The sequence below is a fragment of the Phacochoerus africanus genome, chromosome 1, assembly GCF_016906955.1.
Source record: "Phacochoerus africanus isolate WHEZ1 chromosome 1, ROS_Pafr_v1, whole genome shotgun sequence".
Lineage (NCBI taxonomy): Eukaryota > Metazoa > Chordata > Mammalia > Artiodactyla > Suidae > Phacochoerus > Phacochoerus africanus.
Window position 1 is genome coordinate 108573825 of NC_062544.1, and position 19958 is coordinate 108593782.

General features: G+C 44.6%; 1 protein-coding gene across 2 annotated transcripts in view; it reads left to right on the forward strand.

Moving 5' to 3' along the window:
- The window catches only part of EXOSC7 (exosome component 7), a 32271-nt gene extending 14429 nt beyond the window's left edge, over positions 1 to 17842 (forward strand). Inside the window, exons 4-8 of one of the 2 annotated variants that reach the window (XM_047771787.1) lie at positions 3156 to 3321; positions 5435 to 5505; positions 9918 to 10041; positions 11087 to 11242; positions 15092 to 17842. In XM_047771787.1, the coding sequence (XP_047627743.1) occupies positions 3156 to 3321; positions 5435 to 5505; positions 9918 to 10041; positions 11087 to 11242; positions 15092 to 15196 (622 nt within the window). In that variant the 3' untranslated portion in view covers positions 15197 to 17842. Of the gene's footprint in view, positions 1 to 3155; positions 3322 to 5434; positions 5506 to 9917; positions 10042 to 11086; positions 11243 to 12007; positions 12463 to 15091 lie in introns of those variants that run through there. The other variant, XM_047771796.1, reaches the window with a different exon arrangement.
- The last annotated feature ends 2116 nt before the right edge of the window (positions 17843 to 19958 follow it).

The following is a 19958-nucleotide window of genomic DNA, read 5'->3' on the forward strand; positions in this document are numbered from 1 at the left end:
AGAGTGGAGGTGGTGAGTCAGGAGAGGTGGAGAACTGGGAGGGGCCTTGTTCCCAGGATTTTTATTAGTTTACCCAGCTCAGTAAGCAGTGTCCCAGTAGTCCTGTAAGACGGGCTGGGTCATACTTTATGAAGGGTCTAAACTGGTTTTGGTAATTTTAAATATAGAAAGCACTTGCTTTATGTAAAACAAAGAAAAAACAACCCCAAGTGTTTACTCCTCTACTGAAAGAATATATTGTGATGCCTATGAACAGGGAGCTAGGCTTACCAGCCTGTGTTCTCTCTCTCTATCGCTATCTCTCTCAACATTGTACTTAGGAGAAAAGCTTTTTATTTAGGACTCTCTTGATCTGCATTCCTTGATGCCAACATTTGTGATCTAGTAATTAGTCCCAAGACCAGAGCACTCATCCCTTACCCTGACCACATAAGACAGGCCCACAGAAAGCTCCCCTGACTGAGGCTGGCTACAAGACATTCAGGGAGAGTCCAGCAGAGCCTAGCAGGTGAGGGCTGGGCTGCCTGCGTTTGAATCTCAGCTCCCCTGTCACTAGTTGTGTGACCCTGGACAAATAATATACCCTTTCTGTAACTCAGTTTCATTTTCTCTACAGTGGGGTACATTTAGTGCCTACCTCACAGAGCTGTTGTGAGAATTAAATGAGGTCATGCCCCTAAAGTGCTAAGGGTGGTGCTAAAGTGCTAACACAAGTCAAACATGCCCACAAGCTGTCCTTGTAAAACGAGAGAGTTGAACCATCTGAGGGCTCACTCACCATGTCATCCTGTAGGTCTGAAGGCTGGGAAGTCTCCCACAGGTCCCATCACTCTCTGTTAATTACATGTGTGTAGCCCTTGGTTCAGATACATGTGGTTCCCTGGGCCCTGCAGGCATTTCGTTTTTGTGCTCTGGGGATGGTCTCCAAGACCCTTTCCAGGCCTCCATTTCTGTCAACCACTATCACAAAGTGTCCTGTGCTATGAACACTCCTTGTCATGAGGTGGAACCCTCCTTTCTCTAGCCCTTCTCTTCATCCTTTGGCAGAATAGAGTCTCTGGCTTTTCTCACGTTATCCAAAGCACTGCACCCCATCTCCCTGGACAATTTCCTTCCTTTTTCCCAGCCTTCTCCCCAGAGTCATGCTATGGCCGGGGCACCATGCAGACACAATGGCTTCCCATAGGCTTATGATCCCCTCCTTTCTGCCTGGCTACCATCTATGCTGAAAGAGTTAATGTGTTTGAAAACAAAAACAAAAACAAAAATGCTTTGTAAAATGGGAAAATTTCTGCTTTAAACCAGCACAGTGTCAAAAAAACACCCCAGAAAACAAAAAACAGTCAGGCCTGGTTTTGTTCCCAGATTAATTTAGCCAGTTGGACCTGGAAAGTTCTTAAACCATCCCTTAGGGCTATGGAAGAGCTAATGCATTAATCTGCAGTAATTAGTCACGCCCAGGGGGATATGGCCCACTATAATCAAGAAAAGGTAAGCATTTTAAGCATAAGCATCTCTGCCTGGATTTGTCTACACAGTGATCTATATAGATGTGTTTTTAAACACTTAAAAGATGGAACCTAATATTGATTACTTAGTGTTTAAATTAGAAACAGGTTGTGTTTTGCTAGCTGTGCAAAATAATGAACTCGGTCTCTAGTGACTTGATTATTTTACCATAAATGAGCTTCTTTTCATGGCTCAGTGCCCAAGTCTGGCAGAGGCAGTGAGGGGACAGTGAGGTTGCCATGGCAGTAATGAAGTTTCTCTTAGGGATTTTAAATTGGGGTTCTGCTGGCTCAGAGTGGTAAAGGAAAACATTATGATTAGAGAAGCAGAGTTATTGTACAACAGTAGAATCTAGTTGTTTTAGGATTCATTCTCACATCTGTATTAGAATGGACCAAACCAAAGGGACACTTAAATATATTAGATGATGTTTCTTTCAGCATGACAGAGTGGTGGGCACAGCCTTGAGCCTTCATGCACGTTTTGCCTTGCCTGGAATCCTCCTGCCTGGCCTGACCAGCTTCTGCTTAGCTTCAGGTTTGAGGCTTCCTACAACCCTCAACACTGATTGACATATCCCCCTCAACCCCCGACTCCTCCTGTTTGCTCTTTATCGTGGAACTCCCCCTGCTTTGTTTAAATTGCTGACTTAGGGTCTGCACCTACCTTGCTCAGTCTCTAGATCTCCAGCACCTAGCATAGGGTCTGGGCCATTCCAGGTGGTTGAGTGGATGGACAGATGGATGGGGACCAGAAAGTTTCATTGTGTGATTTTTGTGGAGACCATACAGAAACAACTGATTTCTTGTCTTTCTGGGCCTTGTTCATTACAATAAAATGATTACTGGACTGTCTACATGTCTCACACATGTATTAAGGGTTTGTTTTTGGTAAGCCAAAACCCTCAAAAATTTCCTGTTAAACACTTGGAGTAGTGCTTAGGGGAGCAGATTTTGACACTTATTCATTCTTTGTTGAGGTAACTGGGCATAAGATTAAAGAGGCTAAAATAAAATGGAAAACGTTTTCTCTTGAAATATAACAAAGTAAAAGAAGTCACCTAATACTTACTTCATTTTCAACAGTCTTACTTCATTTTCCTGCTTTTCAGTTCAGCTAATCTGAAGTTTCTGACTTAACTCTGGCACTCTCTCATACATATATCTTCTAAGTCATTCCAGAAAGTGATCATACCTCCATTGTGGTTTTGTTTTGAGAGCATCATATCATCATCTAAGGATGTTGTGTATAATGTAACTCCTCCGTAGGCCAGACTGATTCCCCAGCCTCCCAGCTGCCTGGGCTTGCCAGAGAAGACTCTTTATTATACTCTCTAGACATAAGAGTTCATTACTACTGGCCGAGGTTCATCTTCCCAGTATTCTCGTTTCTCTTTGGATGAAGATGGCTTCGTTAGAAGTCAGTGGCAACACCCACCATAGACTGACATGTCTAGGGCACGGTGCTGGCCTGGCTCACTGTGGGTGTTTGGAGGAAGGAAAAATGGCAGATGTCATCCTTTTCTCATTTCAGTGACTTTCCTTATAGTGCTGGTCCCTCTAACATCCCACAGGGAAACTGGGTTAAAGCCCACCCCTTTGCTTTTTGCCAAGACTCACCAGCTTTTCTGTTGCTCTTCTATGTAGTTCAGCCAATGCTACCCCTGAATTTGAAGGTCGAGGAGGTGATGAGCTTGGCACGGAGATTGCTAACACCCTTTACCGGATATTTAACAACAAGGGCAGCATCGACCTGAAGTCCCTGTGCATCAGTCCTCGGGAGCACTGCTGGATTCTCTACGTGGACGTGCTGGTAGGTGTCATGTTGCTGTACTGGCCACACCACCTTTGTTGGAGACCCATTGGCCTACTTTCCTCCCAGTACTTTTTCCTTCTTCAAGTGAATACTTTAAGTCCAGGGTGAGGTTAGTTGGGAAAAGATTGGTCTCCTGTAGTAATTTTAAAATTAAATACAACATATGTGTGTTGTATGTCGTACTACACATATACATTACTGTATGTGTAGTAGTGCACATATAATGCCATCCTGCAGTAAAGTTACAGTCATATCACATAACACCTAAAATTATCCACAGAGATCGTCAGGGAAGATGAAAACAAGAGATGCTCCCTAGATGGTGCCAGGTAAGAGTTGATGGGCAGAGTTTAGAAAGCTGGCGTATTCTTGTGTGTGGAACGATGAGACCTTTACGTGCATCTTCACATAACCCTTACAAATGTTTTACAAGTGGGCACTTTTTAAAAATTTTTATTTTTAAATTTTTTTGTCTTTTTATAGTTATACTTGCAGCATAAGGAAGTTCCCAGGATAGGGATCGAATCAGAGCTGCAGCTGCCAGCTTACGCCACAGCCACAGCAACGTGGGATCTGAGCTGCCTCTGCGACCTACACCACAAGCTAGATCCTTAACCCACTGAGCAAGGCCAGGGATCAAAACCACATCCTCAAAGAGACAGCATCGAATCCTTAACCCACTGAGCCACAGTGGGAACTCCCACAAATGGGCACTTTATAAGTGCTATTTCTAAGTGAGGGAACTAAGACACAGAGAGGTGAAGTAACTAGCCCAGGAGGTCTCAGCTTGTCAGTAGTGATACTGGGCCTCAAAGCCCGGTCCTTTTTTTCCTGAATTAGGAAGGCATTTTTGAAAATTACATTACTACTGAGGTAGATCACTTTTCGTCATTCATATAATTGCTTTCAGCCTTGTTGGAAAAGCACTTCACATGTGAGATGAGGGACATGCTTTTGGGGAATAAGTCTTTGTCCTACGTCTAAATAGATACCGAATACATAGAGTGCATGTTTGAAGCAAGATGGTGGAAATCCAGTCTTGTCACTGGGATTGCAAAATGAATCTCCTGTGATGTATTTTTACCAATTGGTCTGGGTAGTCCTCAGGCAGAGCCCATCTTGCAAACAAATATTCCCCAGGCAGCCTTCCATGCTTTCATACTTTTACTGCGGGCGCAACTACTTGAAACCTATTGGAGTCAGAGTTTGGAAGGCCCAGGCTTAGGGCCTGCCTCTCTTCCGTAAATAATCCCCTACCCAGCAGCCCTTCTGCTGGGCTCTGAAGATAAAGGAGAGAACAAACCCAACAGGATCCAGCCTGGGGAATTTACACTTCACACAAAGGGGAGACACTCCAAACAAGTACACACGGAAACACACAACTTTTATTTCTACATGTGACTTCCTCTCCTCTCTTCCAGTTGGCTTTATTCCATGCCCTCAGGCCAAGGCTTCTTGAAAATAAGGAAGAAGGATGTGTTGCCTTCCACTTAGTAATATGCTCTAACCTTCCCTGTTAGCACACACAAGTTTAGTCAACAGTTTTGCTCCCGGGCTAAAACGCAGGTAAAAGACCTTAGTTTTTAATTATGCTTAATGGAGAATATGGAGTGTTAGGTGTTTGAGTCAGGTGTACATTGGTAATTACATGCAGTAGTAACTGCACTAACTAGTGTGGCCCTGGTGGCAGCTGCAGCATCTGTAGCCACCATTTTTTACTTATCTGGAGGCTGAGGATGTGAGGACACTGGCCAAGAGCAGCTGAGAGTTCTCTGGGATACAAGGCAGGTGGCCGGTTCCTCCTTCAGTGCAGGTCCAAGTGGCGGAGGAGCTCCACTGCTGTTGAGGCCTCTGAGTGGTGGTACCACAGCCAGGGCGATTGTGACCTCACACATGGTCCATGTAAGCACACAGCCTTGCTGAGGCAATGCTTACAGTCGGCGTGAAGACCCTTTGTGTGTCGGTGAGCCAGAAGAGCACCGTGCATTCTTGTCTTTATTTTGTAAACACTTGGACAGCATTTCTTAGGACCTAGTGTCCTTTATTTGGGATAACACTTAAAGAAATGATGCTTGCTTTTTCTCCCCTCCTCACTCCCTGTCTCCTTTAGCTGCTAGAATGTGGTGGAAATTTGTTTGATGCCATATCCATTGCTGTAAAGGCTGCGCTCTTCAATACCAGGTAAGCCTTCCTGGAAACTGCTGTGTGAGCCCAAGCAGACGCTTGTGATGGACCATTGAAGGCACTGCAACTCAAGCTCATAGGGGAAGATAACAAGGGGTTTCAGCATTGAGAATGGTGATATTTAATGTTAAACTCCAGAAACCAGATTTTATAACTAAATATATGCATATATTTCTTTTTTTATTTCTTTATTTACTTTTTGTATTATTATTTTCGTAAGTAGACATACCGTGTAGAAAAATATTAGAAAACTGCAGAGCAGCAAAGAGAGTATAAACCAGGTTCAGGATCACCTGTCTAAATACTATTTCTAGATAAAGCTCCATGGGGGCAGGGCTTTTGCCTGTCCTGTACTCTGTAACAGTCTTCCCAGCACCATGAACAGTGCCTGACATGTAGTAGGTGCTCACATATTGATTGGACACACGAATGTTCCATGTGTCCAAAGCAGGGTAGCAGCCTGCTCTTCGGTTTAAGTAAAGAGCAGAATATGATTCTGCCACTGCAGTTCAGCTTCCCAGACAGTCTGTGGAGCAAGGGCCAGGCATCATGCCTTTTTGGAGTTAACATTCCCTCTGCTTGATTACCCAGCCTTTTTCCTCTCCATGCACATGCTTCTTTGAGGAAAGTTTACAACATTTGAAAATAAATATGTGGAAGTTCCCACTGCGGTGCAGTGGGATCAGCAGCATCTCTGCAGCGCCAGGATGCAGGTTTGATCCCCAGGAACTCTATATGCCTTGGGGCAGCCAATAAGTAAATAAAATATGTAGATGAGGGTTCTTTATAATAATGAGAAGTTGAAAACAACCTGAATGTCCCAATATAGGGAATTAAAATCTACAAAGCAGCACATTTAAAGTGTCTGTAAATACATATATTCCAAAATGATCATTGTGATTATTTTCCAGTGCTTATATTATGGGCAGTTTAAAATTTATTTGTACTTTGGAGTTTTTCTTTGATGAATTTAGACTGCCTGCATAATTTAAAACAGACAAAACCAAAGATAAATAAATGTAGGTCAGAGATTCAGGATGGAATATTTGTTGAGAATGAGCACTCTAGAGTCTCACCCCTAGCTGTGCCACTAGACTCCTGGCTGAGACTAGTTGAGGTGAGCGTGGCACTCATGGCCACTGTGAGGGCTTGAGTACCAGATGCCAGCAGCAGCAGCAGCCTGGGTCTGGGCTCTGCTGGAGAAGAAAGGAAGTAGCCATCTGTTGTACCTCAAGCCTCAGAAATTACTCCCCGTCTGCCAGCTGGTTTCCATGGGCACCAGGACAAAAAGGGAGAGTAGAACCAGCTGAGGCTGACTGGCTGTGGGGGAGGTGTTGGGCAAACTGTACATCGGGATGGGAAAACCCATCTGCTCAAGTTGGGAAGGACACCTGTCATGGGCATAGCTGTAAGTCTCGATCCCAAAGTAAGAACAGGCCCGCAAGACCCGCAGGCAGCAAGGAGTGAGGACTTTGCAAGCTTCGGGTCCTTCTGGTATGTGGAGAGACCTGTGAGACAGGGCCCTTTAGAAGGGAAGAGGCCCTTCTCTGGACAGCATTCTCTAGCCCTTCTGAACTGTGTTGTGGCCAGAGGGTTAGGAAAGGGTGTGTGTGTGTACTTATTTTTTTTTACCATACCAAATTGTTTACCTGATTTGTCCAAATGGCGCATTACTTAGTACTTAGAGCCTGGGGGGGCCCTGACCCTAGCAGGACTCCTTGGTCCTTATGGACATTTACTGGCTGAAACTCCTCTTCTCTGGATGTTGGCTTGTGGAGGGATGGCCAGCAGGGCTGCATCATAGGGGGCTTTTGCTAGAGGCACAGGTGAAAACACCAACACTGTTTCTATTACAGTAGCTGGATGGACCACCTCTTCCCTCCTGGCTCTTCTACCCCACACTGGAATGAATTGACTTGATGGCTTAAATATATTTCTAGCACCCGACTCAGGAAACAGAACATTGCCAGCCCCCCAGAAGCCCTCCCACCCTGTACCCCCATGCCGTCTCTACACCCATTGAGGATAACTACAATCCTGAAACAGCACATTGGTTTTGCTTGATATAAATGGAACCATACTGTCCTTTCATGTCTGCCTTATTCACTAGCATTATGTTTTGAGACATCTGTATTGTGGTTTGTAGTCATCGTTTGCTTTTTGCTATATGGTGCTCCACTGTGTGAATGATTATGCCACAGTTATTTATCCATTCTTCTGTTGATGGGCATCTGGGTAGTTTCCAGGCTTTTGTTTGTTTGCTTGCCATGGTGTGCAACAGTTTGATGTGGTATCTCAATTCTTAGACCATGGATTAAACCCAGGCCTCGGCAGTGAAAGTGCCAAGTCCTAACCACTAGACCACTAGGAAACTCCCTCTTTTATCTTTTAAATATTAGCCATTCTGGTGGGTGTGTTTAGTATTCCATTGTAGTTTTTCTTTGAGCTTCCGTAATGAATATTTGAGTTAAGCACCTTTGCTTATTAGCTCTGTGAATAGCCTCTTTTATTAAGTTCCTGTTCAGGTTTTGCCCATTTTTCTTTTGGATCAGTTGTCTTTCCCTTAAGTTTGGTAGGAATTCTTTATGTAATATGTCAGTTTACACAGACACATATGAAATATTTTCTCTACTCTGCATTATCTTTTACTTTCCAAATAATGTCTTTTGACAAACAGAAGGTCATAATCATAATATATACTGTGCTATACACATACACACAGAGGCATATCTTGTTTTACTGTACTTCACTTTAATGTGAAAATGCACTTTTTACAAATTGAATGTTTGTGGTGACTGCATTGAGCAAGTCTATGAGTGCCATTTTTCCAACAGCATTTTCTCACTTCATGTCTCTTTGTCACATTTTGATAATTCTTGAAATATTTCAGACTTTTTCATTATCCATGTATTTGTTATGGTGATCTGGTATCAGTAATCTTTGATTACGATTACAAAAACATTATGACTCGCAGAAGGCTCAGATGATGGTTAGCATATTTAGTAGTAAGAGTCTTTTTAAATTAAGGTTTGTGGGAGTTCTTGTTGTGGCTCAGTGGGTTACAAACCTGACTAGTATCCATGCAGATGTGGGTTCAATCCCTGGCCTCACACAATGGGTTAAAGATCCAGCATTGCCGTGAGCTGTGGTGTAGGTTGCAGATGTGGCTCAGATCCCATGTTGCTACAGCTGTGGTGTAGGCCAGCAGCTGTGGCTCCAGTTCAACCTCTAGCCTGGGAACTTCCATATGGCATAGGTTTGCCCCACCCCCCAAAAAAAGTGTAAAAAATAAATAAAATAAATTAATTAAGGTATGTATATTCGGGGTTTTTTAGATATAATGCTATCGAATACTTAGTGGACCACACTATAGTGTAAAGGCAACTTTTATATGCACTAGGAAACCAAAAAATTCATGTGACTTGCTTTCTTGCAGTGGTCTGGAACTAAAATTGCAGTGTGTCCAAGATAGACCTCTGTGTGTGTGTGTGTGTATTCAATTATAATTGAATCTACTAATTTTTTCCCTTTATAGTGGGCACTTTGTGTCCTGTTCAGTAAATCTGTGTCTACTCCAAGGCCATGAAGATGTTCTTAGTTTTCTTCTAAAAGATTTATTGTTTTATCTTTTACCTTTACACTGCAGTCCACTTAGTATGGCCTTTTTTTGTTGGTGTGAGGTAGGGATTGGGGTTCATTTTTGGATTTTTGTGGTTGACTAAGCATTTTTTTAAAAAATTATTTTTTATTGAGGTATAATTCATTCAGTAATTCAATATTAGTTTCAGATATACAACACAGTGATTCAATATTTTTACACATTATGTTCCATTTAAAGTTACTATAAAATATTGGCTATATTCCTCTGTGCTGTACAATAGATCCTTGTAGCTTATTTATTTCATACATGATAGTTTGTGCCTGTTAATCCCCTGCCCCTGTTTAGTCCCTCTTCCCTTCCCTCTCCTCAGCATCATTTTCTTTTTTTTGCTTTTTTTTTTGCTTTTTAGGGCCGCACCCATGGCATATGGAAGTGCCCAGGCTAGGGGTCACATCAGGGCTACAGCTTCCGGCCTACACCACAGCCACAATAACGCAGGATCCGAGCCACATCTGTGACCTACACCACAGCTCACGGCAATGCCAGACCCTTAATCTACTGAGCAAGGCCAGGGATTGAACCTGCATTCTCATGGATGCTAGCCAGATTTGTTAACTGATCCCAGAATAATTTTTGAAAAGACATCCTTTCCTCGCTGCACCTGGTGTCACCTGTACTCTTCTGGCAGGGATGATGGGGAGCACAAGCATAGTGTGACTTTGTCTTGCGAGACACTGTGATTCCAACTCAAGAGAAAGTAGTTATCCTTTTCAGTAAGTGGGAATTTTTACTGTGCTTTTGCTTCTAGGATACCGAGAGTTCGTGTTCTGGAAGATGAAGAGGGGTCAAAAGACATTGAACTGAGCGATGACCCTTATGACTGCATCCAGCTAAATGTGGAGAATGTCCCCTGTATTGTCACCCTATGCAAGGTATGATCTTCTGTCTCATGGTTTTTGTCTCCTTGTGGGTCTCCCTCAACCCTAACCTGTTAAAATTACTTAATAGGTTGTGAAAGTTATATACAGAAACAGTTTTAACCCAAATCCAATACTTCCTTTATATTAGAGACCACTCCCACAAGCAGCTCTTTCTTTTCTTTTTAACTGGCTGGAAGATACGAACTCTCAAGAGCACATGAGTGGTTTTGTAGTAACAGTAGCCAGATTTTGTTAAGCTCCTTCTACCTACCAGGCATTTCACTAAAGCACCCTGAATGTGTATTTCCTTTAATTCTCAACTCTGTGGTATCTAGGCTGCTTGAGTAGTAAAAAGGTGATTGAAAGGCGAACACTGTCCCCTCCATGGGACCTAATGTCCACATATGTGAAATGCAGGGGTTGGAGCAGGGTCTGGGTGTCTGATGCATCAAGTGTGGTTTTTACATTAGCACCGAGGCCCATGGAGCCTAACATCTGGCTGATGTTGATGTCTAACTGGCGCTGCCCAAGGCTATCCAAAGAGGCCTGTTTTGGCTGAGGCTGTTGCTGATGCCACATATGACTCATGATATAAAAATCAGACTGAACAGGTTAGGTTTAATTCCGCCAGAATCAACTTCACAGGCCTGGGGTGTGGTAAAGCGTTGGGATGACCAGGGCCACCTGCCCTTGACTCATTTTTTACCACATCCCTTAGCATGGACCCTCTTGATTCCTCTTTGTCAGCAGTGAAACAAGCAGGGGGCCCCTGTTGGAAATCCCTGATGACCTCTGGCTTGGAAGGTCTCTGAATTAGAATTCTAACCACTTTTCCCCCACCCCTGTATTTCCATTTCATGCCTGTTATACTGCTTATACAGTGGCCTATGGTAGAACGATTGAGCACTGCTTCCAGATGCGCAGAATCTAAGATAAGATCTTGAATGGGCAATGCATGTTCTTTGCTGGTGTAGATATTCCCCCCACGAACATCATCTCAAGGGTGGGGATCTGCAATGTGTGTTACCCACGCATGCACTGCCCCCCCGATCTGCAGATCGGCTATCGGCACGTGGTGGATGCTACTCTTCAGGAGGAGGCCTGCTCCTTGGCCAGCTTGCTGGTGGCCGTGACCAGCAAGGGAGTCGTGACGTGCATGCGGAAAGTGGGGAAGGGCAGCCTGGACCCAGAGAGCATCTTCGAGATGATGGAGGTGAGACTGGTTCTGAGGCAGGTGCTGGGATCTGGCTGGGAATGCTTGCTGCTTCCTGCCCCTCAGTCATGCTGTGGGCATTCTCCCCATTTACCCCCTTCACCCCAGGCTTGGAGCTTAGAGAGTAGCTGGTGTGAGCTGGATGTCTCTGAGCTAGCCAAGGGCGCTGGCAGGGAAGGGGGTGGACTGAGAGATAGGAACCTGCCACCTGCCCATAACAGTCGCTTATCCTCTGCCTCTCTCATACCCGGTTCCATGTTTCTAAAGGAGAATGTTTGACTGATAACGTAGAGTCACTTGTAACTCCAAACTCCCAAGCTCTTGTGATTTGATGAGGGACGTGAATTCCTGCTAACTACTTGAAGGGAGCAGTGGAACCGGGGGCTGAGGATGGCTGACCCCATTTTTCATGGGAGAGGTGGGAAATCCTCCCAGTGCCTCGGGGTGGATTGTTCCTCTCATGTCTGGCAGCACTGTTAGGGCGCCTTGCAGCTGCTCCATACTGATTGGTCACCGCGTGTATCCCCCTTGCTGGCCTGGAAGCCCCTTTTGCATCAGGGATCAGGTCCTGCTAAGCCGTGTCTTCCTAGACCTTCCTTCCCCCATGTCCACCTAGAGTTTCCACAAGTCTTTGAGGACTTTGACACTGACTGACTGAACTGCCAGGAACAGAATTAGCCAGCTTGGGTATTTTGTTTTAGGTAAACACTGTCTCACACACATGCCCAGAGGTCACTGTCATCTACACTTTTCTTTCATTCCTAGAAACAATGACTTCTCACCGAAGACTCTAAGCACATAATGTCTGTTTTTCTTCTTATCATCTTAACTGAAAACGGAAATGGGCTGTGTATATAGTGTATGGCCCCAAATATGAGCTCTGAAAACACACTGACCAGGCTCAGATGCAGGCGGTCCCCTCATCTGCAAATGGAGGGTAAGAATAGTAGCAGTGCCCGCTGTGAAGGTGTTTTGGGGAATCACACGTCTGACATGTCATAAGTTTGCAGTAAGTGTCAGCTTGTACTCTCTGCCCTGTGGGGTACCCAAGCTCAGGGCTTTCTGGGTGTGTACAGCAACGGGAAAAGGTCTTTACCAAAGGCCGCTCTAGACAGGTGCCTCTCAAATCTTGTTGTAGAAGGAACTCCCCCCACATCTCCCCTAGTTTAATGAGCATGCTAGTATCTAAACAATAACAAAAAAATAGCAGCTGACATTTATTGTGTGCTTACTATATGTCAGACCCTGTTTTTAGTGCTTTAAATATATCATGTCATTTACTTCTCAGCAATCCTGTGAGGTAATCATATAGTTTTTTTGTGTGTTTGTTTTTTACATTTTTAAAAATTACAGTTGATTTTCAAAATTGCGCCAATTCCTGCTGTACAGCAAAGTAACCCATCATACATACATACACATTCCTTGCCTTACATTATTTTCCATCATGGTCTATTCCAGTAGACTGGAAATAGTTCCCTGTGCTTTACAGCAGGACTCATTGCTTATCCATTCTAAATGTAATAGTTTGCATCTACTACCTCCAAACTCCCAGTCCCTTCCATTCCTTCCCCCTCTGCCTTGGAGTTATTAACCTTTTTTTTGTCTCTTTGCCTTTTCTAGGGCCCCTCCCATGGCATATGGAGGTTCCCACGCCAGGGGTCTAATCAGAGCTGTAGCCACTGGCCTACACCAGGGCCACAGCAATGCAGGATCCGAGCTGCATCTGCAGCCTACACATCTCATGACAACTCTGGATCCTTAACCCACCAAGCAAGGGCAGAGATCGAACCTGCAACCTCATAGTCCCTAGTCAGATTCGTTAAACATTGAGCCAGAATGGGTTATAGGAATCGAGACACATAAAGGATAAGTAACTTGGCTGCAGGGCTCAGCTCACGAATTCTGCACTAGAACCCAAATCCAGTCTGGGTGCCCCCTCCAGCTATGAGCTATTTTAATAATCTTATAGACCAGATTGGCTCTGGCTGCCTGGCATAGGAGAACCAGAGTCCACTGGGATGGGCTGCCCAGTTAGCCGAGCATCACCCTCCCTTGGGGCTCAGGAAGGAGGTCTGCAGACCCTGCTCAGGGTCACCATGGTCCCGTGGCCCTGTCTCACCATTTGTCTCAAACAGGGACACAGCAACCTGGAGATGCTGCTCCTGATAAGGCTTAGACTCTCAGGTTGTTGTGCGGCTGCCTAACCTTTGTGATCTTTTTCCTGCAAGTCCCGGTTTACACCTCTCAAGTCCTGTGTCCTGTCTGTCCCATCAACTCTTCTCTCCCTGCCTTCATTAATATGAATAATCAGTACCCCTATTTGATCAGCTTGGACATTTTTTCTTTTTTTGCTTTTTAGGGCTCCACTCACAGCATATAGATGTGCCCAGGCTAAGGATCTCATTGGAGATACAGCCGCTATCCTACACCACAGCCATAGCAACACCAGATCCGAGCTTCGTCTTCAACCTACACCACAGCTCACGGCAACGCCAGATCCTTAACCCACTGAGCAAGGCCGGGGATCGAACCCACAACTTCACGGTTCCTAGTCGGATTCATTTCCACTGTGCCATGACGGGAACTTCCCATTTTTTCTTTCTCTAATGTTATGGTAAAAATCTTTCCAGGAGTTCCTGTTGTAGCACAGTGGTTAACGAATCCGACTAGGAACCATGAGGTTCCGGGTTTGATCCCTGCCCTTGCTAAGTGGGTTAAGGATCCAGCGTTGCCATGAGCTGTGGTGTAGGTCGCAGATGCAGGTTGGATCCCGCGTTGCTGTGGCGTAGGCTGGTGGCTACAGCTCCGATTAGACTCCTAGCCTGGGAACCTCCATATGCCGTGGGAGTGGCCCTAAAAAAGGCAAAAAGAAAAAAAAAATCTTTCCAGAGTCACGTTGGACCTTAATCCTGACTTCGCAGTTCATAGGATTGGTCACTTGGCAGCCTTTAGTCTGAGATTTCTCTTCACGTGAGTTTTCGGTACTACTTGGAGTCTCATCCCTTGTTATGGTCAGAGGCCAGGGGAGAAGGCACTCAGCCTTGGGGAAGGTACACCTATGATTAGGAGGACTAGGGTGAGGGTCAGGCCTGGATAACTTTCTCCTGGACACTGCTGGGAATGGAACCAGTGGCACGGGTGAACTAAAACTGCTCTGGGAACATGGGAGATTTGATGAGCTGGAGACTTGTAGTTGGGTCATTATATTCTTAAAATGAATTCATGAGCCCAGTTGCATAAAGAAAGATTTCTATAACGTAGGTTTTTGTAGAGCCCCCTTGTGACTGCTGGGTAGGGGGTAATTAGGAAATCTGTAGGTTGTCTGCTCTCTTGATTCGAACCTCTTGTGCCTTTTAGCATCTCTGCATGGCAGTAACATCAAAGACCCTATCCAGGTATTGACTTTGGTCCCATCTGAACAGGTCTCCCTTGGTGGCAGGTGAATTAGAAACTGCTTGTTAAGACCAGTCCTCAGCACCATCTGTTCCTTCCTCAGACAGACTTTGCATTCTCTGTGGTCCCCCCGATGCCTACTCACTGCAGCACAGCAGTTGTAACCCAATCCAGATTGGGTTGATGGTTTTGCCGCTTGCTGCATGGAGGTCGCATCTTTTTGTTGTTACTGTTTTTAGAATGGAGGTTTTTCAAGAATGTAAATATTATGTGATTGTGGCTTGGGGTTTGTTTTCTTATTAGTTTGTTGAAATAAATGAAAGTCCTGTCAGGCAGATGGACTATGGCCAGCTTTAGAACAGCTGGCTGGCAGAAAGGGGAGCGTCTCGTGGCCAGAGTGGAGTGTGTGTGTCTCACAAGCAGGCCTGTGCCTCTCTATCCCTCTCTGTCCTGCAGACTGGCAAGCGTGTGGGCAAGGTGCTGCACACCTCCCTACAGAGTCTTCTACACAAGGAGGAAAGCCTGGGTCCCAAGAGACAGAAAGTCGGATTCCTGGGATGATCCACCCTCAACGGCCAAGTGTGGGGTTTCTACTTTTCCTTTTAAGCTGACGTTTGTATATATCTTTCTTAGCTATTATGAATTTAAGGCAGCATCTGAACGTGTGAAATTAAAGTCCATTTTCTGGTTTGACTTGGAACGGCAGTAAGCCAAGATGCCAGTCTGTGACCCCTTAGGTATTCTTACCCTGGTCTAGCGAATGACAGCTAAATCCAGAGAACAATGACAAGCACACTAGAATATAACCTCGCAGAAAAATCGTTCAAAGGAAATGCTTATAATATACATATGTTGTTAATTGTCCCCCCTTTAGAGCTTTTAAAATAAGAATTACAAAAAGATATAGATTCACCTTGCATATTGGGGGTTTCTGTTGCAGGGGGAGATGGAGGAGGCACTCTGCCCCGGGTACAGACCCAGCTGGTGAGCCTTCCTGAGTTTGGGGAGCCCAGTTTTGCTTTCTACCTACCAAGACATCCCAGCCTACCTCCATCTACTTTGGTCCTTAGCCAGTCTCTCTTATCACTTTCTTTTTTTTTTTTTTTTTGCTTTTTAGGACCACACCTGCGGCATCGGGAGGTTCCCAGGCTAGGGATCCAATCAGAGCTACAGCTGATGCCCTACACCACAGCAACGTCAGATCCGAGCCTCATCTGCAACCGACACCACAGCTCAAGGCAATGCCGGATCCTTAACCCACTAAGGGAGGCCAGGTATCGAACCCACATCCTCATAGATGATAGTCAGATTCGTTTCTGCTGAGCCATGATGGGAACTCCCCTATCACTCTTATTTTGAAATTGCTTTGTGTTTTATAACCACTCCCTGGTGTTCTGTAAGATTTCCATGCTTTGTCAGCATTAAGAAGGCTGCTTTAGAGATGCTGTCATTTGATTACTCACCCTGCCTTCATACTCTGGGGACAGAAGGGGAGGCCATTCTCAATGGTGCCAGAAGCCTCTTCCTATAAGCCTGTGCTCTACTCACAGTGAAGTGTGCTAGGATTAAGTCTATTCATAGTTGAGCAGTCTTTGTGGTTTTTTCCCAGGGGAACTGAAACTCCCCAATCAGTCTTTAAGAGAGCCCTGGGGAAGGAGCTGATTCACGAAGGAGAGTATTTCAGCTGTGGTGTTTACTCTCTGCATTTCAATTAGACAAAAAGGGTAAGGAGTTAGGAATTTATAACCTAATGGAAAGAACATAATGTGAGTTGAAGCCCTTATGGTATGTTCCAAAGGTCTGGCATGAGCACCTCCTCCTAGCATGGCCAGGTACATCCTGTGCCTAGACTTGGAGCTGCTGCCCTGTTGAGAGAATAGTCTGGGTTTTCATTTTTTCTGATATTTCTCCCCAGTGATGGTTCTTAGAGGTGCTCCCAGCAAGGTGGCAGTCAGCCTGCTCCTCCTCCCCTCCTCCTAGCTGACTGCCCATGATGGAACACTGACAGTGGGGGTGCACAGGTGTGACTAAAGCTTAGAAGCCTTCAGTTTTGATGCTTAAGGACATCAGGTATTTGAGACAAACAGATGAGGCTTTGCCAGGCCAGTTGTACAGCAGGTACCTAGCTGGGCTGGCTGGCTAAACAGTTATGGTGCAAATGAAGGGGAAAATTAGGTGTTAGCATCTGCCTCCCCCCCACCCCTGGCCACCCCATACCTTCCCTTGAAGGCCACCCTACGTGGAAGAAGTGTATATCGCACGTGAAACAGAATACCAGGTAAGCAAGGTCTCTCAAGGATGGGAGTACATTGGAAATGTGTGATTACTGCACCTTTCAGAGTAAGGGAAGAGAAAATTAAAGGCAGGGAGTAGCCTTGGAAAAAATTGTCCTGAGGAAATCCACTGCTTCCTCCAGCAAAACCAGAGCGGTCTTCAGTGGCCAAATAAATAAATAACAGGGAGGACTTCCTGTCATGGCTCAGCGATAATGAACCTGACTAGTATCCATGAGGATGGCCTCACTCAGTGGGTTAAGGATCTGTTGCCACAAGCTGTGGTATAGGTCACAGACACGGCCCAGATCCCACATTGCTGTGGCTGTGGCACAGGCCAGCAGCTGTAGCTCCAATTTGACCCCTAGCCTGGACCTTCCATGTGCTGTAAGTGCAGCCCTAAAAAATAAAAAAAAAATTTTTTAAAGTCAGGGGGAAGGATTGAGGTCAGCCAAAAGTCAGTTAAGAGCTTGGGGAGGGTGGGCATGGAGGGAATGCAGTATTATCTAATATTCAAGTTAGTTTTGTTGTTCCTGTTATTCCAAATAATGTAAATTCAAGCCTGCACAACACATGAATTTAGAATATTGGCAGTAGTTTGTTTTTGCTTAGTAAAGGCAGTGATCTCACATATAGCTGCTGGTCCAGCATAAATCTGTACTACTCAAAACTTTTTAACAGATACACGCTACCATAGATAAACAGTAAGGATTTACCATATAGTACAGGGAACTATATTCAGTATCTTGTAATAACCTATAATGCAAAAGAATCTGAAGAAGAATATATATGTGTATATAAAGGAATCACTTTGCTGTATATCTGAAACTAACACAAAATTGTAAATCAATTATACTTCAAAAAAAAAAAAACAAACAAAGCCAACTTTTTGGAAATAATCTGGCAGTGTGTATTAAAAGCCTTAAAAATTTCATGCCCTTTGACCTAATACTTCACTTCTGGGAATGTAACCAAAGGGGAGTAAAAACATAAAGTATAAAGAGGTTCATCCCAATATTACTGCTTGTGCAAGAGTGGCAGAGCCACAAAGGAGACTGGAGATGCATCCTTGACAGCTTTCCTTTGCCAAAGTCAGGGCTTTCCTCAGGAAGAAAGGGACTTGGACCTGGAACAAAGACAGGATCTTGGTCAGCCTCTGCCCCACCTTCCCTCATTGGCTTCACCCATAACTAGGGTCTGATCATAGGCCAGCCTGAGCAGAGAGATACAGTCCCTGCCATGGGAAGAAAGAAATTACTCATCAAAATAATTTTAAGTCCTGACTTGGCAGGTACCAAGGAAATAGGATGGAGCTGGGTCTGAGGGGGTTGGGCCAGGGCCAAGGCTGGAGAGGCAGTTTAATGTCCTAGCAAGGAGGTTTGATTGTCCTAAATGCTTGGACGGACCCTGTGGTTGGACCTGGCCAGCACCTGAAGTAAATGAGGAGGAGACATCAGGACTGAAAAAGTAGAAAAAGCATCAACAGTCCTTAGATGTGGAAGAGCAGTGAGCCCAGGGCTACCACTGCTTCCAAAATTAGAGCGACCAGCAGTTAGATACAGAGAATCACAACTTACTAGAGCAGAAATCCTCAAGCTGTCACCTCTGCAGAAACCAGAACTGTAATTGCAGCTCAGTGTGGACGACTCTGAGTTAAAACCTCCAGAGGGACCCAGTCATCAAGGACCCCTACAATTTTCTGAATTTTACCTCCAGTTGCTTGACCTGGTTCTCAGGGTGAACTTCCGAGGAAAATCCCCTTGTGCTTCTGGCAGGAGAAAGGGGAAAAGGAACCTTTTTGAAGTACACCGGAGCACCCTGTCTTTAACAAGGTCTGCCCTCAGGAGAGACTGTTTAACCAGAGCCTAACTGACTTGAGGGAAGGGAAGTACACAACTCCAGACCACTCTAGTCATCTTATCCCATTTAAGGGTGTGTGTGTTGGGAAGATGCAGGAGCACAGGCTCACTAGAAGACAGACCTAATCCCAGGACTGCAGCACACCTCCCCTCCGCCACACCTCCCCACTACATTGCTAAGATCTATTTACAGCGGTTCCTTTTCCCCAGTACATCACCTCTGGCTATGAGGTAAAAAGTAAAGGCATACCAAAAGCCAAAACACAGTTTGAAAAGACAAAGCAAGCATCAAAACTAGACACGGCAGGGATGTTGGAATTAACAGATTGGGAATTCAAAACAAATATTTTTAATATGCTAAGGATGCTGATGTCTAAAGCAGACCGTGCAAGAGCAGATGGGCAGAGAAATGGAGGTTCTAAGACAAAACCAAAAAAGAAGTGGTAGAGCTCAAAAAACGCTATTAACAGGAGTGAAAATGCCTTTGATTGACTTATTAGGAGACTGAATACAACTGAGGAAAGAATCCCTGGGCTTCAGGATATCTCAATAGAAACCTCCAAAAATGAAAAGCAAAGAATAAAAACTGAGTAAAACCGAATACCCAAGAACTGTGAGACAACTACAAAAGGTATAACATGCATAATAGGGATACCAGGAGGAGAAGAAATAACATTTATGACAGAATTTCCCCAAAACATGAAACCACAAATCCAGGAAGCTCAGGAAATGCTAAGCAGGATAAATGCCAAAAAATATCCCTAGGCATATCATTTTCAAACTACAGGAAATCAAAGATTAAATAAAAATTCTGAAAGAAGCTAAAGGGAAACACCCACAGAAAGGTAAAGATAAGAATTACATCCAACTTCTCAGAAATCATGCAAGCAAGAGGAGAGTGGGGTGAAACATTTAAAGTATTGTAAGCGAGATTAAAACAATAAAAATAAACAACATCAACCTAGAATGCTGTGCCCTGTAAAGTTACTCTTCAGAAGTGAAGGGGATATAAAAAGTTTTTGAGACAAAAATTGAGGGGATTTGTTGCCAGTAGACTTGCCTTGCAAAAAATGTTAGAAGTTCTTTAGAGAGAAGGAAAAATGGGTCAGAATCCACATAAGGAAAGGAGCCACATGAAGAAAGGAAGAGCATTGAAGAAGGAATAAGTGGAGGAAGGCAAAATAAACTCTT